At 34.5% G+C, this 22,687-nt stretch overlaps 1 protein-coding gene across 1 annotated transcript in view; it reads left to right on the forward strand.

Moving 5' to 3' along the window:
• LOC105662019 (uncharacterized) overlaps window positions 1-22,687 on the forward strand; it is a 251,698-nt gene that overhangs the window by 34,225 nt on the left and 194,786 nt on the right. The window contains exon 3 of the mRNA XM_076531289.1: window positions 4,024-4,066. Within this exon, the coding sequence (XP_076387404.1) occupies window positions 4,024-4,066 (43 nt within the window). The remainder of the gene's footprint in view (window positions 1-4,023; window positions 4,067-22,687) is intronic.

A 22,687-nucleotide genomic window follows, 5' to 3' on the forward strand; every position in this document is an offset into this window, starting at 1 on the left:
AATTTGGGGATGCTGCAATTTTGGAAACTTGAAAATTTGAGGATGTAGGAATTTTAGAAACTTGAGAATTTAGGGACGTAGGAATTTTGGGAACTTGAGAATTCGGGGGTGTAGGAATTTCGGAATCTTGAGAATTTAAGAACGTAGGAATTTTGGAAACTTGAAAATTTAGGGACGTAGGAATTTTGGAAACTTGAGAATTTGGGGATGTTGCAATTTTCGAAACTTGAAAATTTGAGAATGTAGGAATTTTAGAAACTTGAGAATTTAGGGACGTAAGAATTTTGGGAACTTGAGAATTTGGGGGTGTAGGAATTTCGGAATCTTGAGAATTTGGGAATGTTGCAATTTTGGAAACCTGAAAATTTGAGGACGTAGAAATTTTGTTAACTTGAGAATTTCAAGACGTAAGACTACAATAAGTTCAAAAGTTGTCCATTGTCCTTAAATAACATTTTCCTTAATAATGTGATTTTAAGCAATATAAGCTAATAAACATTTCGCAATCTTATTATCGATAAGAGTGCATTATATTTACTCTAAATTGAGGAAATTGTTCTTTATTTCCAAGACCTACAGTAATTTAGATACATTAACGAATAATTGTATGTCGCGTCACTGGAAAGCAATGTTAACATGAATAAGTAGCGGAAATTTAGGAAAATGAACATGTTCATGCAAAAGCCAAGCTTTCTTGATACATACATGATTTTAAAGTATGTCGTGTTGCATAGAAGTTAATCATTTAAGAAGGTTATTATTATACGCACTCTATCTCGAAACACGACACTGGGCTTTTAATTTAAGTGCCGACATGGTGTTTTTATCTGCGAGGAATCGGAGGTAAATTGTGCCGCAATATTTCACGAATGTGAAATGTTATTCTAGAATTTAAGGATTTGGATATTTTAAGTTTTTAATTTAGATATTTGGAAATTTTTAGAAATTTACAAGTTCTAGGCGGTTTTAGACTTTGGAAGCTTTACAAGGTTTTTATATTTCAGTAATTTTAAAATTTTCAAGGTTTAGAAAATTCTAATTTAAACATTTTTGGGTTTGAGAATTTTGGATGAGTAATTTATAATTTTTCAAGGTTCAGAAAATTCTAATTGAAATATTTTTAAGTTTGAAAATTTCGAGTGAGTAATTTATAATTTTTCAAGGTTCAGAAAATTCTAATTTAAACATTTTTAGGTTTAAAAATTTCGAGTGAGTAATTTATAATTTCTCAGGGTTTAGAAAATTTTAATTTGAAAATTTTTAAGTTTGAAAACTTTGTATGAGTGACATAAATTTTCAGTATGTCGAAAATTTTAAATAGTAAGAATTTGAAAATTTTAAATGTCAAAATATTTCAAATGTTGAAATGTCAAAAATACAGGTGTGCAAAATTCACAAATTTCCAAGCTTCCACATAAATAAATAAAAAATTGCAAAATTACAAACTTACAATGTGACATTATAATAATATTCTCCAAATAACAGTGACTTCTACAAAGCGTAATATTCCTTTCGTAATAAATGAATTTTAAGAATATTCTTTGGCAACAAATGCATAACGACGTAATTTACCAAAATACACGTACACCTTTCTACTTAGCGTGAAAGAAAGAAATTGTTCGTAGTTGCATGTCGATACGCGTTTCGATAGGAAGCAATTAGCAGCACGACAGTACGAAATAAAGGATTTTAACGACTTTCTTTTAGGCCATCATAGATCCTTTGATACGTGTCGAACACGAACGATCTCGTGCATAGGACCTTTTTTCAATTTGCGACCCGGCAGTAATTGCATTCGAATTTCAAACTGTAATTTCAGCCGTAATTGCGGCATATTAAAACCATCCCGTTGAAAAAGGAACAATATCGTTAAGGGTGCAACCATTAGCGGTAAAAGATATTCAAACAACGAATATTACGTTTGTCGAATGAAATATGGTACTAAGAAACTTTTACAAAATTTTATTTCAAAGAGCCACTGTATTCAATGTTACGAATACAAAGTCCTTTATTTGAAGATTTGAATGTTTGCAACTTTTCTAACTTCAAATTTATTTATTTATTAGTTTGAGAGGTTACATGTTTGAAAGTTGATATATTTAGAGATTTGGACATTTTTAAATTTGGAAAGTTGTGATTAGATGGTTTGAAAATGAGGTCATTTGCAAGTTTGAGAACTTGAGAAGTTGGGAATTTAGAATGTGGATTTTTAGGGGTTGAGATATTTAGAAATTGGAACATTTAAGGATGTGGATATTTTAGAGATTTGAGATTTTAGGAATTTGGATGTTTTGGGATTTGGGTATTTAGGGATTTGGATATTTGGGGATTTGGACATTTGGGGATTTGGGTATGTAGACTTTTGGACATTTAGATATTTGGATATGTAGGCATGTGTGACATGTAGGGAATTGGAGCTGTAGGTATTTGGACATATGAAGATTTGGACATTTAGGGATTTGGATATTGAGGGATTTAGACACTTAAGTCTTTAGGTATTTAGGTATATGGACAATCGGAGATTTGGACAATTAGGGATGTGGACATCTACACATTTGGACACGTAGATATTTAGATATGTAGACATGTGTGACATGTAGACATTGAGGTACTTTCACATTTTGGAATTTTATTATTTACAAATTTAAAAGTTTGCAAAATTCAAGATTCAAAAATGTGCAAAGAACACTTTGTGAAGTAGGTATATATAGATTTAAAAAATTCAAGATTCATACATTTTCAAATATGTACATTTAGTGAATTAGAGATATAATAATTGACAAATATAAAAACATTCTAATTTGAAAATACAATAAAAGTGGTAATTTGGTACCTTCAAAAGTTTAGTATATAAAATTTTCTTCCTTCTCTACTTTTAACATATCATAATTAAATAATCAAAAATTCAGCAAGTTCTTCTTTAACCTAAAACAACCACTCATTCTTCGAAATCTTCGTCACACAACTAATGTAAAAATTTAATTAAGTCACAGTAATAATAGTTACACTAACAATAAGACTCAGGTGACGAATCTTTGACAAAATAGTGAAAATTTCCTCCGAATTTTTCTCGGTAACACATGTTCGAACTTACTCGTTCCATCCTTTCTGACCTACTAAATTATTCAATTCATTTCCTTGCTACACCCAACTAACTCAAACTCGTAGAATTGTGTGTCTCTTTCCCCCTTTTCTTCCACTTTTGCTCGTGACTTCATCTCACGCTCGGTCACGTCCATCTTGAATTCAAGTTTCGCTTTTTATCACGGATTTGACGTTGTTACCTACGCTGAACGTCTCAGGGGAGGTTCACCCTCTTCGTCGCGGAAAATAGACCGCGTTATAAGTAATGCATGTCGAGTTTCGTGTTGTCCTCGCATTTTTCTTCTTCGCTTTAAGCGAATCGCTTAACCCAGCGAGGTCGTGACCCCTTTTGTTAGAAAACTTGCACGATCCGTTTCCGTACAAGACAAGCTTTCGAGACATTTCTGCATTCAAGGAATGTTTTTAATAATTTTACAGGTGCTTGTTTATTTATATTCGTTTATTTTGAAAATGGGAGAAGTCTATTTTTTCTTATTGCGAAATATTGAGATATTAGTTAATTGAATTATTGTAGTTAATTATTATAGTTAATTAAATGAATAATATTGCAGTTGTTCAGTTATTTTAGTTTAGGATAACATAATATCAATTTTGTTATTTTAAAGATGCAAATGTTCAAAATTATCACCACTAATATTTGTGTTAATTTAATGTCAACATAACCTATAAATTTTTTATGACAGTAAAATGTATGTTTAATTGAGACACTCTATATATTACTGGTTTAATAATGTACCATATGAACTATGGCACAGTTTATAAATTATAAAATTATTTTCAAGGATGTAAATATTATATGTTATGAATGAATGATGATATGAATGTTTAAAAATAAGAATATGTATATTTTATTAATATTAGTGTAAAATGAATTCTGAGATATTATTTAACTAATAATAATTTTTATGGTTATTGTAGGAACAGGAGGACGAACAGGAGGAGCTCATACATCTCGACAATGGTGAGTCAAAAATTAAATTTATAAAATATTACACTTGAAGTATTTATTTTCAATTACTCCTATAACAATTATATGATTAATTAAATTATAATTGGTAATTGAATATTTTATAATTGTACCAGACTTGTCAAGCGAATTTTAATTAAATCAAGTATTTAATTATTAAGATTTTAAGAGTCTATAATTCTAATTCAAAGTTTAATTAATAATGAATTTTTAATAACGAATTAAAACTTTCCCAATTTAATTACGAATTAAACTTGAATTAATTTGATTAAATTCGAAGCTTAATTACACGATAAATTTTGAACCGATCAATTTTCTATAATAATAATAAATAAACGTAGAATCTAAAAAATTTTGAGAAGTAAATGTAATGAATGAATTAAATTACGAGAAGTAAAATGTACCTCTTAAAACAAAATATTTACACCCACAATTGGAAGAACTAATATTTTCCAATGCATCACCTCCGACAAAACGCGAATATTATTACGACACAAAGAGAACTGATTGATCGTACAGAGAATATTGCGAGTCTCCGAAACAAGAGATAGCTCTGCTCCTCGCGATGAATCCACGAGGTAATGAAATTTCTGCTGAATTTCTGTCAATATGGCTGTTCAAAGGGAAGCGTGCAGTTACCACACACGTAAGCATTGTTTTCTAGAGAAGGCTTAAAACGGTGCTGAATTAGCACGGACACAAAAGAACAACATTTCCGCGTTGGAAACGTACCAGTTACGTTATTACATTGTTCGTCTTTATGCGCTTAGAAGATGATTAATTATGTTGTGCATCCGAGCTGCAAGAGAGCTTCCGTCGAACTGAATTCGAGCAGCGTCGTCAGGGAAGAACAATGCTGCTCGTTTCTTGGATTCAATTAATAATTCTCTTGACTCTGGCCTTATTGCATCGTCACAATAGATTCATACAGTCATGCGATGTTCCTGCTTCGCTTCAACTTATTGCATTTTGTTTTACGATGCTGTTTTACCTCGGTGCTTTTCAATTTTGGACGTCGTCGAAAGCTGCTTCTGAGGGATAGTTCTATGGGAAATTTTCCTGGTATAATTATTGCGGGATTATATACACGTTTTGGGAATTTTGGAATTATTGTGTAGGTAGGGTCTTTAATTCTGAAGTTCTCAAATACTCAAACTCCCAAATTAGGTAATTATTAGATTTTTAAATTATCAAATTGTCAGATTGATAGATTATAAAATTATTAAATTATCAAACTATCAAACTATCAAACTATCAAATTATCAAACTATCAAACCATCAAAGTATCTGGCTATCAAACTATCAAACCATCAAAGTATCTGGCTATCAAACTATCAAATTGTCAAATTATCAAATTATCAAATTATCAAATTATCAAATTATCAAATTATCAAATTATCAAATTATCAAATTATCAAATTACGAAATTTTCAATTTCCAAAGTCCTCAAATTCTAAAACTTAATTCTAAGTCTCTAAATCTTCTAATTCTCAAGTCCCCTAGTTCCCACATTGCTGATGTACCCATATTATTAAGTTTCTACATTTCCAAGTTCACATATCTTTAAATTCCTAAATCTACAAATTTACTATATCCCCAAATTCCCATATCCTCCAATTCCCAAATCCTCATATCTCTAAAACTGCAAATTCCCAAGTCCTCCAGTTCCCACATTTCCAAGTTTTCATATCCCCAATATTCTACATTCCCAAATACTCACAGCTCCAAATTCTCACATCCCACAATTTCCACATCCCCAACTACACACATGTCTAAATTCCCACATCCCAAATTTTTTAGATTCCCAAATTTCCACGTTCCCCAATATTAATATTCCCAAATTCGCAAATTCTTAAATTTCCAATCCCCCAATTTCCCACATATCCAAACTCCTATATCCCCAATTTCTCACGTCCCCAAATTCTCACGTCTCCAAATTCCCACATACCCAAATTCCTATATCCTCAAATTCTCAGGTCCCCAAATTCCCACATCCCCCAATTCTCAAATTCTGAAATTTCTACATTCCCAAATTCCTACTCCTCCAATTTCCAAATTCTGAAATTCCTAAATTCCCAAATTCCTAATCCCCCAATTTTCCACATCCCCAAATTCTCAAATTCTGAAATTTCTAAATCCCCAACCCTCCCATTTCCCACATCTCGAAATTCCCAAATTCCTAATACCACAGCCCCAATCTCCCCCAAATCCCCCTCTCAAAATCTCTCTCCCAACTACCCAAATTTAAAAAGTTTCCCCCTAAACAACCCCTACAACAAGTTCGCCTCCCCCAACGATGGGTTTCCAGCTCCATAAACGGGGTTTTTCGCTGACAAACTTCGGCACTCGCGATAGCGCTACTCTCGGCAGGCCGGTAATACAATTTCCATCGAAACGATGGTTCGAGTAAACCGTGAAAGCAAGGCGGAGGCGAGAGAGCGTTTGGTACTCGTAGTTGGTTCGTCGATTAAAGAAAACGAGCAATCGAAGGGACCGCGACTCGGCTCGGGCGTGCAACGAGCTCGAGCTGAAAAGCGGAACGGTCTCAAGAGCGTAGCGAAGGGTGCACAGAAACTAGGAGAGCGCTCGTTAGGCGCATTTTAACGCTATCAGAAATTCCTCGTGCAACGGTGGCCCCTTTTCGTCGGACCAGACACCTGCCAGCAATGAATTTACACAGTATTTCGTTCCGAGTTTTAATCTCGTTTCACTCGATTCCGCCCCGGCTTCGCTTCTTAGGTCGCGGTAATAAGTGAACATGCTTCGAGAAGCAGCTACGTCTCACGGTATATATATATACTTGTGTACGTGTATATATATATATTCTAGGGCCAAAGAGGAACGCTCGTCTTCCTCGTCTTTGCTAAATTACACCTTGATGCGCTCGATAAATCAGACACGGTTATTTCCAGCAGAGACAGAACGGCTTTTAGATTCTTCCGACTGAATTTCTTTCATCAGCTTTAGCTATTTTGGTAAACAAATCGGTGTTAGAGGTTTCGGTATTGTTGGTGTTATCTTTGAGTGGTTTTATTCTTTGGGAAGTGAGAAGAGGGGGATGATTTGAAGGGTGATGACTATTAAATTCGTGTTGATTTTGTTGGTAGTGATGGCTACGAAATTTGTATTGATTTTGGAGTGATGGCTATGTAATGCCTGTTGATTTTAGGGTAGGATTTGAATGATGGTCTTAATGATAGGCTAAAGTTTCGGATCTTGGTGTTTGAAGATTTTAGATGTACTCTTCGAAACTTTTGTTGAAATTTACTTCGAAGTATTGGAGAGCTGGAGATTTTGGGAGAAGTTGGGAATTTTAGAAATTTCTAATTGGAGAATTTGATGTAGTTGAGGTTTGAACGTTGAAGTTCAGGAATTGAAACTTCAAACTTTCAAATTTAAAAATCTTGAAATTTTGATATTTAGTTTGTTTGACAATTTACAAGTTTGGAATATCATAAAAAGTGATGGTTTCAACTTTGCTAGTATAAGAAATAGAATCCAAGACCCCATCACCTATAAATATAAAATATTCTTTGTAACCCGGTATAAAAAAAATTTCAGAAAGAAAAAAGAAACGTTTCGTACGAAAAATTTGATCAAAAATGGCAAAACAATGTTATTTTAAAAGACATCATACCGAACGTTTTATTATCGAGAATAGGTGTATAAAGAAACGGAAGATGCGTTATTTCAGAATGGCGGCAATTCCGAATGTCCAAGTGTAATGGAATGTGACAGAAAAGAGAAAGAAATGTCAGCTTTAAGAAAACGCAAATATACGAGTTTGGTGACGAGGCAAACTGAATGTCTTCTCGAAGGATATTATTTGAAATCTTCTAGTGTAAGAAATAAAGGCCTTTCAGCGATGGAAAGATACTGATATTTCTTTCGCCGTGATCTATCGCATTCTTCTTATCTTCTCTTTGCTGTTTGATCAAATAAGAAAATATCTTAGTAATATTTTTTATTTAATTGTGGTTACTGGATGTTTGGTATGTCATGGCAATTATTATATTTCATATTTGTTATTATTTATTAATTGTTATGTTTTGGAAATTATTGTATTTCATCAAGCATAACAAAATTGTAAAATTATTGAGGTGATTCAAAATATGAAACCACAATTTTCTGTGTCAATCAGAGCAAACCCCAAAATATTGCAAACTTGTAGCATTACATAATTTTTCAGTAAATTTTGTAAATAGAGAATATTTGTTGCTTGCTAAATTTGATAATATGTTTGATAATATTTAAAAAATTATACAAGTATTAATATTTAAAGTATTTTAAAGGATTTGACAAATATAATAAAGTTTAATGATATATAAGTGTATTTGAAACTAACGTGAATTATTAAAAATGTTAAAATAACTGAAATGCTTCCGCCAGGAACTCGATATATAAATCTAGGAGAATATGTTCGATAGATGTGAAATGAATTTAATGAAGATAGCTAATGAACGTCGTGTACATTCCAGAAGCTCTATAACCTCAAAATCAATTAGTGGTGGACTTATAGTACTGGTTACCGGGACTCTTCGCATAAAGGGTTGTTCAAGGGTCATCGCCGGTGGATCATAAATTAATAATATTATCTCACGTGAAATATTCGAAGAGATGGTCAGTGGTACTAACTCTACATTATTGATTGCTAAACCTTTGAAATATAGTACGTAGATATGTTCACGCTGTTACAAATACTATTAGAGAAATGTTCGGTTAACTGTGCAGTAAAATTATATTTATTGTATAATAAAATTGTGCGACAAAAATATTTTTATTATACAATAATAAATATTTAGAAAAACTATATTGATTATATAATAAAATTGTATAGTAAAACTGTATTTATTATACGATAAAATTATACAATGAAATTTTATTTATTACACAATAAAATTATACAGTGAAACAGTATTTGCTACATAATAAAATTCTTCAATAAAACAATATTTATTGAATAATAAAATATTCATATGAAGTTATATATACCATAATGGCAAAAAAATACAAATGCCTATAAATATGCAAAGTGCAACTAAACACTTTGTAGAATAAAATCAACTTTAAAAAATAATTGCATTAATGAATTAAAAGAAGACACCCTGTACAAGAATCAGAATGAACAACGATCATTTTGCTAAATGAAATAATATTTATAATAAAAGATTGAGATGATCGAATATCTGAAAACTGAAACTGTATTCCTCCTCATCAATCTTGTCCATTTCTCGTTGTCGTACATTCTCGCCCGCAAACGAGAACGAAATGCAAGAACATCGGCCATTAAACTTCAACATTTTCCCAAGCCGAGTCACCCTCGTTACATCAGAAATTATCCGTGAAATGACCGTCGACGCCCGACGATTAATTTTCATTCGTCTCCGTTCACGCGTGCGTGAAATTTTCATGCACGGTCGCGGTGGAAAGTTGAGAAACATCAATGTGCACGCGCGTGTGTACAGGGTGTTTCATTTGGAGCGGATGAAAATTTAGAGATGCAGAAAATTAGTACACATACGGTAAACTAGGAACTTTGGAAATTTTAAAAATTTAAGTACATTTTCGAATTTGAGAAATGTGAAAATTGCAAGGTTTGAAAATGTACATTCTTGGAAAGTTGAAAATGTAGATAACTTGTGATTTTGGGCATTTATAGACGTACTTAGGAATATGAAAATTTGAATAAAACATGTGAGAGTGCGGCAGTAAGAGAATTTAGAAATGTATGTATTATATTTAAGTATATGGAAATTTCATTAAAAAGTGTTTGCACACAAGAGTTTATCACAAGTGTGTGTGTGATAATTGGAAATTTTGAAAATGCACATTTGGAAAACTTAACAATTTAATAATTTATTATGGACTGCGATGAACTACATCAGATCGATCACTAAAGAACATATTTTCTTTTACAAATATTACAAAATAAATTTATCCGTCACATATCCTATATACCTCCACCTATAAAGAGCAATTACTATTAAAAATACTTTTTCGAAATTATTTCTCTCTTCTCCCAAAAATCTGATTATCTGATCAAAGATAATATCTGATACGTTGCATGAACTCAAAATTATAATGCTCGAAATGTAACACCCTCATACGTCGAACTGGGCCGTGCTTGCGCTAAAAGCTCGCTGACCCGACGCTGGTAATACGTTACGACACCTTAGATTGATTAAGCGACAGACAGGCTGCTTGAAAATGTCTCGCATCTGTCACCGAGCTTTTCCACCTCGGAGCGGTTGCACACGTTGAAAAACATACCGCGAACGACAGAGTACGCGATACGTTCGCGGACATTCTTCAGGGTGCAAACCCTATATGTTCGGTTCGAGAAAATGAACTCGCTAGGACGTGGGCGCTTTTGGTAAAAAGGTAACAAGCATCTGTTCTTTGTAGAAATTTGTGCTGCTGAGGTGACTAGGATAGTAGATTGTAGATGGGAAGGGTGAAATTGTATATAGATTTCTGGGTGGAACTGTAGATTTCTTTAAGGGTGGAAAAAAGGGAGTGGAATTATTTTGAAGGTGAATGAATGTGTAGAGAAATTTGGGGTCTTTAAGAATTTTTATTCGGGGGTTGTTCTGGGAGAATTTTTAAATTTGGATGTCTAGATATATGGAAATTTACAAATATAATATGTTAGAAATTTGGAGAGTTAGAGATTAGGAAACTTTGAGATTCGAAAATTTATAGATTTGGTACTTGAGACACTTTGTAATTTAGTGACCTGAGAATTTACAAATTTTGAAACTTATAAGCTTGGAAAGAAATTTGGAAACTTAAAAATTTTAGAATTTATAGATTCATGAATTTAGGGGCTCGAAAATTCGTAGACTTGAAAATAAAGAGCTTCGAAAATTGAAAGATTTGTTCATTTAGAAATTTAGATATTTTTAGAACCATAAACACACACATACTTAAATATATGGAAATTTAAAAATTCAGAAATATTCAACTTACATTTGAACGTCAGTACTTAACATACTTTACAATCGTCATAAAAGAAAATCGGTATTTACGTATCGATTTAGAAGACACTCCATCGAAATCTCCCTCGGAGATTCTCCGAAGGTTTTGAAAATCCTTCTCACTCGGTGACAATGTGGTTTTAAATTTTCATTGCAAAGAAACTTTCGGAAGCAATGTTCTCGGGTGCGGGTTGGCTAGGGGATTACCGGTGGCCCGTTTCTCTCATTGTTTTCACGACGTTAGGATGATGGAAGGGCCAGGAGTTGGGCTTCGTCGAAGAATCGTCGCCGGTCCGAAGTTTCGACCCCTCGAAAGCGATTGTTCTCGAGCATCGCCGCGAAAACCCAGCCCGGGTTTCTCCTTCCTTCTCCACTTAAGTAATGGTTCTCGCCGCTGTTGCAATTTCTGGCTAATGGAACGATATCCAGCTTCTTTTTTCATCGTTCCGTTAGCCGGCTACGCGAGCTGCCACGTCAGCATCGGTTCTCTCTCCAGGACCGCGGACCATCCGGTTTCGAGTAATTGTTTCGTCCGACTCTATGCAAATTCGAACCGCTACAGCAAACCCACGCATTTAACAAATTACGGGTCGCTTCGGAGCATTATTCTTTTCGTTTTATCGCCGTTTTGTAAGAACTGAAAGAATTCTGTTTACTATTGACTTATTGTTCTGGTATTTTACAAGTTTACAAGTTTTCTGCTGTATTCTTTTACTACTTTTCTTATATTTGGATTATTTGCATTTTTACTATTTTGTTGTTTCGGTATTTCACTATTTTACTATTTCAGTGTTTTATTATTTCAATTATTCAGTTATTCGGTTTTTCAATTCTTCGATTTTTCTATTTCTCAACTTTTCAATTTTTCAATTCTTCGATTTTTCAGTTATTCAATTTTTAATTCTTTGATTTTTCAATTTTTCAATTTTTCCATTTTTCAATTCTTCGATTTTTCAATTTCTCCATTTTCAATATTTTAATTTCTTCATACCTCAATTTCTCGATTTCTCAATTTCTCAATTTCTCAATTTCTGCAATTCTTCAATTCTTCAATTTTTCAATTTTTCAATTTCTCAATCTCTCAATTTTTTCAATTATTCAGCTATTTTGCTATTTCACATTTTCAACATTCGACGAAATTATTGTTGTACTATTTCAGTATTTCACTACTTCACTATTCCGCTATCCCACTGCATTACTATATCACGATCTCATTAGTTTACTATTTCACAATTCAATTATCCCACTGTACACCTATTAAACTATGCAACTATTCAATTATTTCATGTGTATGTATAACGTATGTATACAATGACAAATATACATCACAAAGAAATCTATATAAGCTTTAAAAATGTATATACAACAATCCATCTCAAAACACAAATGAAATTTTTAAACTTAGTATACTTCATACGAGAAAACGTAATAACATTACCCAAACCACAGGCCAATCCAAAAACTGAATCCTCTCGTGATACAAAATTCTGACTAGCAATTACAGTCGCGCTTAATAATTCAAGAGCTAACCAGTACCATTTGAGCACGTACTCTTTCCACGATACTTGACGTCAATATCACGGCCACCATTAAAAATTCAACAAGTTAAAATTGGCGAGCTCGTGTATGCATCCTATCTTCCAGGAAGTTGACTAAAACCGTGACGCAGAATTAGCCGTTTCGCGGCGCAATTTAACCACTCGATTCGAGCGTGAATGTAAAGCGGCCGATCGAGCGACTACAGCGTCCACGTGAATAATAAATTAACGAAAGCTCGGATTATCGGCGGTGCTGGATTACTTCGGGTCCGTAGGATTATTGAAGTTTTATCGAGAAGACGTAGGAGGAACGGTCGAGGAGGGCGGCAAGGAAAAGCGAAACGAAACGAAGCGAACCGGTCGAAATGAACGAGCGGAGAAACGGGCAAGAATTGGAAATGAAAGAGGGTCCTTCCACCCTGAAGAGAAGAGAAGAGACGCTTGGCAATTCGCCGATCCGATAAACTCAATCAGCTTACTCATCTACCTACATACATACGTGTAGCTGCGCGTCTACTAATGATGCTTAAATCCGGCCAATCTCAATCGAGCTTCTCTTGTGTCCTGATTGCTCCCTGTACAGACGATGCGACGGATTATTCTCGAAATGCTTCTTCGTTCCGATCCTTAAGGACCGTCATTCATCCCGTGTTCGGAACGAGCTTCGACGTAATTTTCACCAAATTACCGTCAAAGCTGTGTTTTCTGACGCGAGATGACATTCTCTTCCTTTCCACTGCAGCATTAAGGAATTTTCGTTTAATGCCGGCATTCCGAGATACAAAACAAATTTCTGGGAAAATACGAATTGCTCTTTGCTGACGTCGGGTGTTGATTATACAAAGGAGGTTAATTTTGTGGGATTTCAGAAAGAAAGGAGTTGTAGGTTAAGGGGAAGTTGATGAGTGATTTAGGTTCAGAGGTTGCGTCGAGGGAGTTGATGAGTGATTTGGGGTCAGGGCTTGCGTGGAAGGAATTGATGAGTGATTTGGGGAATCATGGGGATGTGATGTGGGTAGAAATGTTTTTGTTTAGTGTAGACAGTGATTTTTGGGATTTCAGATTTGGGTTCTTGGAGATTTGATCATTTTAGAATTTGGAGATTGAATAATTTAACAATTTGGAGGTTTAGGAATATTTTGATTCTTTGTAAAATTAGGATTTTGGAGATTAGACTATTATGGGAGTTCTCTATCTATATTTAATATATTTAATTTTCTCTACAACAAAATCTTTGTCTCTCTTTCAGTTTTAGAGTTAGAAATTCACTAACTACCTATGAACCTAGGAATAAATATGAAAATTTCAAGTGACAGTAACATAAATGCTGAAATTTTATTAGCAACACTATGGAGTCCGTAAACAGTGGCTAATCAAATATGTGCATCAGAACGAATTGATCCGCGAGTAATTAGAATTCCATGCAATATTCCACGAATCAGACAGCAACGATCTGTAAGTTGAAAATCGTGCTAACCGATGTTGTATTCCAATTAATTACACGAGCGTTTTCCATAGAACCCGATAAGCTGCATGAAAACATAGCTACATGCGACTGATCCAATCGTTACTGAATCGTTCGAATAAGCAATTATTTAATCACGCGTGGTCAATGGACGCTCAACGATAATTGTGCCAGGTTTAATTAACTCGAAAACATTCAACTTACAATGTATCTACATACAATCAGCTTGTCGAGTTATCGAGAGAAGAATGGTTTGTAGAAACCTTCTTATTAAAGAATTTATAGCAATTTAATTTTGTGAATGAGGTATATTATGAGAAAATGAGGAGTCTTTATTAATTATTGTGATTTGAAAATTTGGGAATTTGAGAAGGTGGGGATTTGTGAATTTTGGAATTTAGGAAATTTAAGAATTTTGGAATTTGGGGCATTTGGGGAATTTTGAGAATTTTTGGATGTGAGAATTTGGGGAAGTTGGAATTTGGGGATGTGGGAATTTGGGGATGTGAGAATTTGGGGAAGTTGGAATTTGGGGAAGATGGAATTTGGGGATGTGGGAATTTGGAGATGTGAGAATTTGGTGATGTGGGAATTTGTGAAATTTTGGGAATTTTGAAATTTTGGAATTTTGAGAATTTTGGAATTTTGGAATTTTGGAATTTTGGGAATTTTGGAATTTTGCAAATTTGGAAATTTGGAAATTTGGAAATTTGAGAATTTTGAGAATTTTGGGAATTTTGGGAATTTTGGAAATTTGGAATTTGGAAATTGGAATTTTGAAAATTTGGAAATTTTTAAATTTAAGAATTTGAGAAATTTAGAATTTTGCAAATTTGGAAATTTGAGAATATTTAAATTTTAGAGTTTGGAATTGAATGCATCTAAAATCGCTCACGATCATTTCGAAATTAGGAAAATGGCAAGATGCAAATAAGTAATGGTATCCAGAAAATTAGAAGATCTCATGGTGTGCGACATTTATGGGATTTATAGGGTCCTGCAGGAGGCGTATTACAAGCGGTGACCGTAGTGTCTCTATAAAGCCGACTGGTCATCCCTCCTAAGCCTGTAACCCCGTGATCTTATACTAGCAACGTGACAGTAGTCACCCTAGTGTGTGTCGGTGACAAACCATGCACTGATATCCGGACAATAAATTGTCCATATCAGTAGCCGACAGTAACGGGATGTCTTGTTGAACTGCTCTTAGAAACCGGCTCTTACAATTAGTCCTGTTACGCTCGTGTTCCACTTACCTGTTCCTAACATTTCTAAGAAGTAAAAGTTCTACCCTTGAAACTTAATATTTCTAATTACAATTTAAATACTGTTTTATCTGTCTAAATTTTCTTTCTAAAATTTCTATATTCACTAGTTTCTGAAACTCCAACACCACATAATTTTCAAATGTCGTATCATTGTATAATTTGTTGTATAATTGTAAAATGTAAACAACTTTATATTTCCGTGTTTTGCTACATTTCCAACTTTCCACGAGTTTCCAAAACCCCATCGTATTTCCGAATGACGTTTATTTCGTAAATATTTGTGATCCTTGCAAATACAAGCTTCCATCGATAAATTGAGTTTCACCTTAATATTTATTTTCTTTCGCAGCATCTAACAGGAAATTAGTTTTTCATGATTTCAATATTTTTATTATAACTTCGTAATCAAACATTGACGTTTCTATTTCTTTTTGTTTTTAACGAATTTCATAAAATGTACTTTCATTTTTCCGCATAACTTCCTCAAATAAAATAGTTAAAAAGCAAATAAAGTGAATAAAAATTGCAGGTTCGAATTGCATAAAAACTGCATTTTATTGCATACGCTGCAATAAAGCGACGGTTATAACTGTTTCCTAGAAACTTTTATTGAATCAAGCAAAATTTGTGCCACGAATAATATTTGACAGCCGGACCGTACAATATTAATTCGTTTTCCTATTTTTTATTGTTCGCCGAACGGGAAACAGGTCGTTATACAATATTTTTTTATTCATTTAACATGCATCGATTTTAATTCAATTATCAGCTTGTACGTTCGAAGCGTCATTGTTAACAAACTTCGAACGGAAGCAATTAATTAATATCAAATTTCTATTCACATTTTGTCAAAAAAGGTTCTCATTACCGATATCAAATTAGCGTTACATTACGCTGCCATTTCTGTTCGTTTTGATGCATTTGTTCAGCAATTCCGCGATATGTCTGGCTTTCATTCGACGTTATAATTAGGACTGTCTGCTTGTAGATGAATGCAAGCGTTAATGAATTCCAAGCACGAAGGGCTAAGTGTCCAGGTTCTGAGGCGCATACGCGAAAATGGTACCAGTAAATCACGTAGGTGTTTTTGATTATAGTGTCTGGTCATGATATTACTGTCCGATTTGAATTTATGCGATTCTCTTTTGTTCTACATCTATCAAATGTTCTGTAGTATTTGACCTCTTTGGTGATGATCTTTTTGAGGTTAGGAAAGAGATGATTTAACTTAATCTCTTTGGTTATGATTCTTTAAGGTTAGGAAAAGAAATGATTTAATACTTCAACGTTATTTTACATTCAATTATTATATGTATCATCATTTTCATTTAAAACCAATTCATTTTAAATTTGTAACAATTATTCAAGTCTTTAGAAGAAATTATGGTACATGTTAAGAAAAGGGAATTTGTGAAAATGTTTTGAAAGAATGCAATTTATTTCAAGTATAATAGAACATGATATTCATAAGACAGCTAAAACTTGATGTTTGATAACTTCTCAAGAATCATACAAAATTATACATTCTATCAAGACTCGATTTTAAAGTTGTCCTCGTTGAACAAACCACACAATATTTCTGTATAAGAATATTATCCATCGCATCAAATAAAAATAAAATCCACAGAAGCGGAAATCGACCAGCTGAAATTCGATTTGAATAGTGTTTCATTGTCGATAAAACGTTTGTACACAATATTCCCGGCAATGTTCCACGTCGAAAGCGCGAAACAGGAAAACGATAAGAAAAGAACATCGCATAAGCCATCATTTGGCGAAGCTGTCCCCCGGGACAGGCGATAAACAACGAAGCTTCTTGGTGGTGGGCACAATTTCTACGCGTTGCAATACAGTCGAGCAGACACGAAACGAAAGAGCCAACCACGAGATAACTGTGCTTGTTTACGAGACCGTAAAAGCTTGGTAAGTACTTTTAAAAATTATGCGTATAACAAGGCTGCACGCGCGTGCGTCCACCCGCAACCTGCAGGTTTCGTGCTGCAGTAAATAAGTGTCAGAGCAAACGAGATATCTTGCGATTTAGCGCGCTGAGAATTATGTTCATGCTGCCCTTATAACGGAACGTACTAACGTAAGATTTGTTTTAGTCCCACAAGATATATCATGCAGGCTACGGAAAATAGTATACACCCTTAACTCATAACGGGTTTGTTAGGCGGATGGATTAAACGCGTTTCAAGAATAATGTGGAGCGTAATTTGTTTTGTTGGGGAAATTAGATATGGTAATAGGATTAACTTCTTTGCGAACACTTACAAGGATATTTAGGACACTTGCAATTCCATGTTCCTCGATTCCAAATTTACAATTTTCGAAATTTATCAATTTCAAAATTCTAAATTCCTATATTTCAAAATTGGAATTTCCCAAACTACTACATATCCTAATTCTCAAGTCTATAAAACCTTAATTTACATTTGTAGTCCAATTTGAAAACACCCAGACCTCCACATTTTGAAGACCTGAAATATCCCTAAAATTGCTAGATCACCGAGTATGCGTCATCCAGCATATTTTTCTTAGAGAAGTCAGATTTACTAGCAACCGCATCCAATAAATGATCGATGTCCCCGAGAAAAATGAATCTATTATCAGTGTACGGAAGCGTTTACGGTTGAAATGATTTTCCGGACGGCTTGTTACATTAGCGACAATTAAATTCTCGAAATTCGAGAGTTATTATTATGGATACGCGCCACTTGGCCGTCGTGTGACAATGGTAAAGTGCCGGCGGGCGGACGCGAATTTGTGATTCAAATTGTCTCTTTCCTAGAGATCCGTGCTACAGCAGTTGGTGTGACGTGGAAAAGGTAAACAGCGCTGCGCCGTCGGTTAAAACGTAGCCAAAGTGACTTCTAATATAGTGAAACCCTTGATACTTTGTTTGCGACATAATGGAACAGCCGTGTAACCCGGTGTACTCGAAGCTTTTTGGAAATTTCAAACGGGCCAAGCACGGAAGTCGTTTCGTGTACGAGCGTGGAAAATTTCGAATCCTTGAATGGAGCCAAGAGCCGTTTCACGTTTTTACGCTTTGAAACTGCAAAGCTGCAACCGGCCGTTGCCGAACCGTTTCAAACCAAGTCAGAAAGTATATTTTGACAAATTTCGTAACTTCGGAGCTACATTCCCTCTTTGATACCCAAAGGAGCCTTTTCCTCTGACTGAGTGCACGGAAATGCAGTATTTTCTACGGATACTCTTCCCTTTGCGCCAGAAATCTTTGCGGAAAAATAAATCGGTTTATTGACGCTCGACGAGCAATAACAATTTTTAATCCATGGGTTTCGCTGTATTTTTCCTTTACTTCATTTTTACTTTTTAGTGAAATTATTTTTTTAGGGGTTGTACACTTTAGGGGTGGTAGTTCAATTTTTGTAAATTTTCAAGTTTCGGGATTTTCAAATTTATAGATTTATACATTTTTAAGTTTTTTTAGCTCTCAGTTTTACAAGTTGGCAAATTCCATACCCCAAATTTCCAAATGCCAAGTTTTCAAATTTTAAATTTCTTAAGTACTGAAATTTCAAGTTTTCAAATTCTCATCTTCACCTACATTTCTAAATTTCTAAATTTCTCACTTTTGAAATTTTTAAATGTCCCAAATTTCATCTCCCAAATTTTGCAAGTTCCAAACCCTAAATGTACAGAAATACTTAATTCAGATAATCTCAAGATAAAAAGTTACCTTTAACCCCCTCCTCTGAACATAGAAAATCTTATCTCGAACGAAGTACCCCAAATCCCCAAATAATAATAAATAATAAAGTACCCAATCAGAACAATAATCATCTACCACAATCAGAGCCACACTATAATCAAAATAGTTCTGTATTCCACGAATGTCAATGTTCGTTCCAACAATGACGACGAACAATCTAAAAAACCTGGGCGTCCCTTTGTCCGAGAGGGAGACTCAAATCGAAATCCAGGTTGGTGGCCACGAAATCGATAAGTTAGAAACATTCGACGTGCAAGGAAATTTAATTAACAGGATACAAGTCGTAATTCAGCTATTGTTCTGGCCGACAGCAACGGACGTTCCATTAAATTGTCCAATTAAGTCGGCAGCGCGGATTCGCGTAAAACAGCAACGCAAATCGCTGGCTGTACGCAACCAATTCGACGTTTGCCGACAGTTTGACGAGGTCGTTTCATTTGTGGCGAAAGTATAATTGGCTGCTCGAATGAAAACCCGTAAAGAGTTTTTGCTACGTGATTCCGAAAATCCCGCGTGGACAAACGCTTGGTTGGAGTCGTAAAACAAAAGGAACGTGATTTGAAAACGATATCATCGTTTTGCGGTATCTCTATTTCGCTCGATTTTATCTGCAGTTTGATAGTAACCTTTTGACTTTTAATATTGTGTCATATTCGTGACGCAAATACTGCAAATGTAAATCGTATTCATTTCATAGTAGTTGAGTAAGGCGTAAGAACACTAATTATAATTGGCAGAATTAAGGATCTGAATATAAAACATATTTAACTATGCTAAATAATTATTTAGCTCTGACTGACGCAACTGAGAAAATTATAGGTTAAGAGCTTAAAAAAGGACTTTTGAATAGCATTCTCTGTAAAGCTGGTAAAAATAAATGAAATTGGAACGACATTGACATCATCACTTCCAAAAATACCCTTTTCAGAAATCGAATGCATGTTCATAGAATTAATCTTTAGAATGCATGTTCATAGAATTAATCTTTAGATAAAAACGAATTAGGATTCCACAAGGAAAATGTGAAAGGGGAGATTCATACCCGTAGAGTTTTAGAGACTTTTAAGAACTATGGGACCAGTGAGATTTGAGAACAATGGGGATCTACTGATATGGAGGATTTGATGCAATTTGAGGATTTGTACAGAAATTTAGAGATCTAAGGATTTGAAAGTTCAGGAATGTAGGTTATGTGTACTTGGAAACCCAGAGATTTTCGAGCCATTTTTCTCTATAAGTGAATTAACCTTTTGCACTCGAGGGAATTAACCCTTTGCCCTTTTTACTCGGATAAACTAGCTCGAGACAATTCTGTATACTCATCACGTAGACCCTTTATCAGAATTAAAAATTTACCTTCGAAATGCCTTACCAAAACTTTTCCATCACAAAATATTTTAAGAGATATTTACGTAAGTGGTATTTAGGTTAGACCTAACTTGTGTTCACATTGAAGAAAACTATCTTCACAATTTAACATTCAGATAAATTAACCTTCGTCAGAATAATTAACCCTCATCAGAATTAAACTTTCATCTCTAAAATAATGTACTTTTCTTTCAAAATATCTTTTGCTTCACCAAATATTTTCAAAGATGACTGGATCGATGTAGGTTGGATGTGACATAACCTAACTTGTATATCTTTATGCGTTTACATAGACAGAACCTTCACCAGACACATTAATCTTCATCAGATAAATTGAGCTACCTTCCTCAGATGAATTAAACTTTTACCTCCATAATCATGTTCTTGTCCAAAACGTTTTCGAAGATATTTGAGTGGGTCGATGTAGGTTAGATGACAAATTGGCCTTCACCGAAATCCCTTCCTCCCAAATACCTTTTGTATCTCGAATCGTTTTCTAAGATATATGAGTGGGTCGAATTAGGTTAAATGTAACATAACCTAACCTACATATGTCTATTCGTTCACATAGAAGAAGACTACCTTCATAAGACAAATTGACCTTAAAATGAACTAACCTTCAGTAAATAAATTAAACCATCACCGAAGTGAACCTCATCCTTCCTCCAAAATACCTTTTGTATCACAAATTATTTTTGAAGATATTTGAGTGTGTGGATTTAGATTAAATGTGACATAACCTAACCTACATATCTCTATTCGTTCACATAGAAGACTACCTTCACAAGACAAATTGACCTTAAAATAAACTAACTTCACCAAATAAATTAAATCCTCCCCGAAACCTTACCCTTCCTCCCAATTTTTGTATCAGAAATCATTTTCCAAGTAATTTAAAGTCGACCATAAACCCTCCAGAATCCGTATTGCACCCAGGTAAAAACTGAAAAGAATTCTGCTGATAGTAGAAATTTGAGCGATCTCCCTCTCGGAAGAAACCGAATTTTCCCGAACTTAGTCTTCTAGCTCACAAAGCTGACAATGTGTCCAACAAGAGCAGCCTCTTTAACCCGCCCCACCATAACCGTCGTGGGGGTTGATTCTCGTTTAGCCCGATGGAGAAGTCTTTCCCGTGTCCATTTCCGGTGTCCTCGAGCGTGCTCGAGAAATGCTTTTCGGGGTCAACCATCCGCTCGATCTTCCATGATCATCCAGCTCGGCGAACAGAATGTTGCTGGATCTTTTTCTCTCCGACCAACTGTCTACTGGACGCCTCTTTCGCTAATGATGCCTCGAAACGGTTCGTCATACTTTACGACCACGTCGTTCACCTTATCGAACTTCCTCCGAGGAAATGCTACGAGGATCTTCGATCATGGCAAGGATGAGAGACCATGTACCGGAGCTACCCTACCTAACTTCTACAGTTACTTCACGTTTACGAGAACCTGTCAGATTAACCTGTTTCTCAACTAATTTCCAGTTAAACGGTCACCCTCGCTTGATGAGAAGTTTGCTTTTTTTCGGCTGGAGAGTTCTTAACGATTATTTAGCTTGGGAAGGGTTTGGTATTTTGTTAGGGATGCTTGGGAATTGTTCTCGAAAATTTGTAATTTGGAAGATTAGAAGATTTTAAGGTTTTACATTTTCTGTCTTCAGAATTCCTAAATTCTGCAGTTGTTCAGTTTGCTGAGTTACTAGATCCGGATTTTAAACGATGAACTTCGAGGTCTTCAAATGACTAAATCTCTAAATTATTGAATTCTGGAACCCAACTCCATAAATTGTTAAATTCATTTTCGAAATCTTTAAATCTCCAAATTTCTAAATTACCATTCCCTAAAGTCCTCAAATCCCTAAATTAAAAAATTCTTAAATCTTGAAATTCCTAAATTTCCGAGTTTTCAAAAGTGCCCATATTGCTAAATTTGCAAGTTCTAAAGTGGCCAATTTTCTAAATCGCCAAATCCCTAAATTTCCAAGTCTACAAATCCCCAAATCCCTAAATTGCTAAGTTTCCAAACCCTCAAATCTCTCAATCTCTCAATCCTCAAATCACCAAACCCTCAAATTTTCAAATCCTTAAACCCAGAAATCCTTCAATCATCAAATCCTTAGATCTTCAGATCCTCAGATTCCCAAATATAAAAATCTCAAAATTCAACTAACAAATAGTCGACACGTATCAAGATTTGTACGTGGAACTCATCAGAAGATTGCGAACAAGATATGCATCTATCTCAGTCTTCCTCCTGTC

The sequence above is a fragment of the Megachile rotundata genome, chromosome 4 (genome assembly GCF_050947335.1).
Source record: "Megachile rotundata isolate GNS110a chromosome 4, iyMegRotu1, whole genome shotgun sequence".
Taxonomy (NCBI): domain Eukaryota; kingdom Metazoa; phylum Arthropoda; class Insecta; order Hymenoptera; family Megachilidae; genus Megachile; species Megachile rotundata.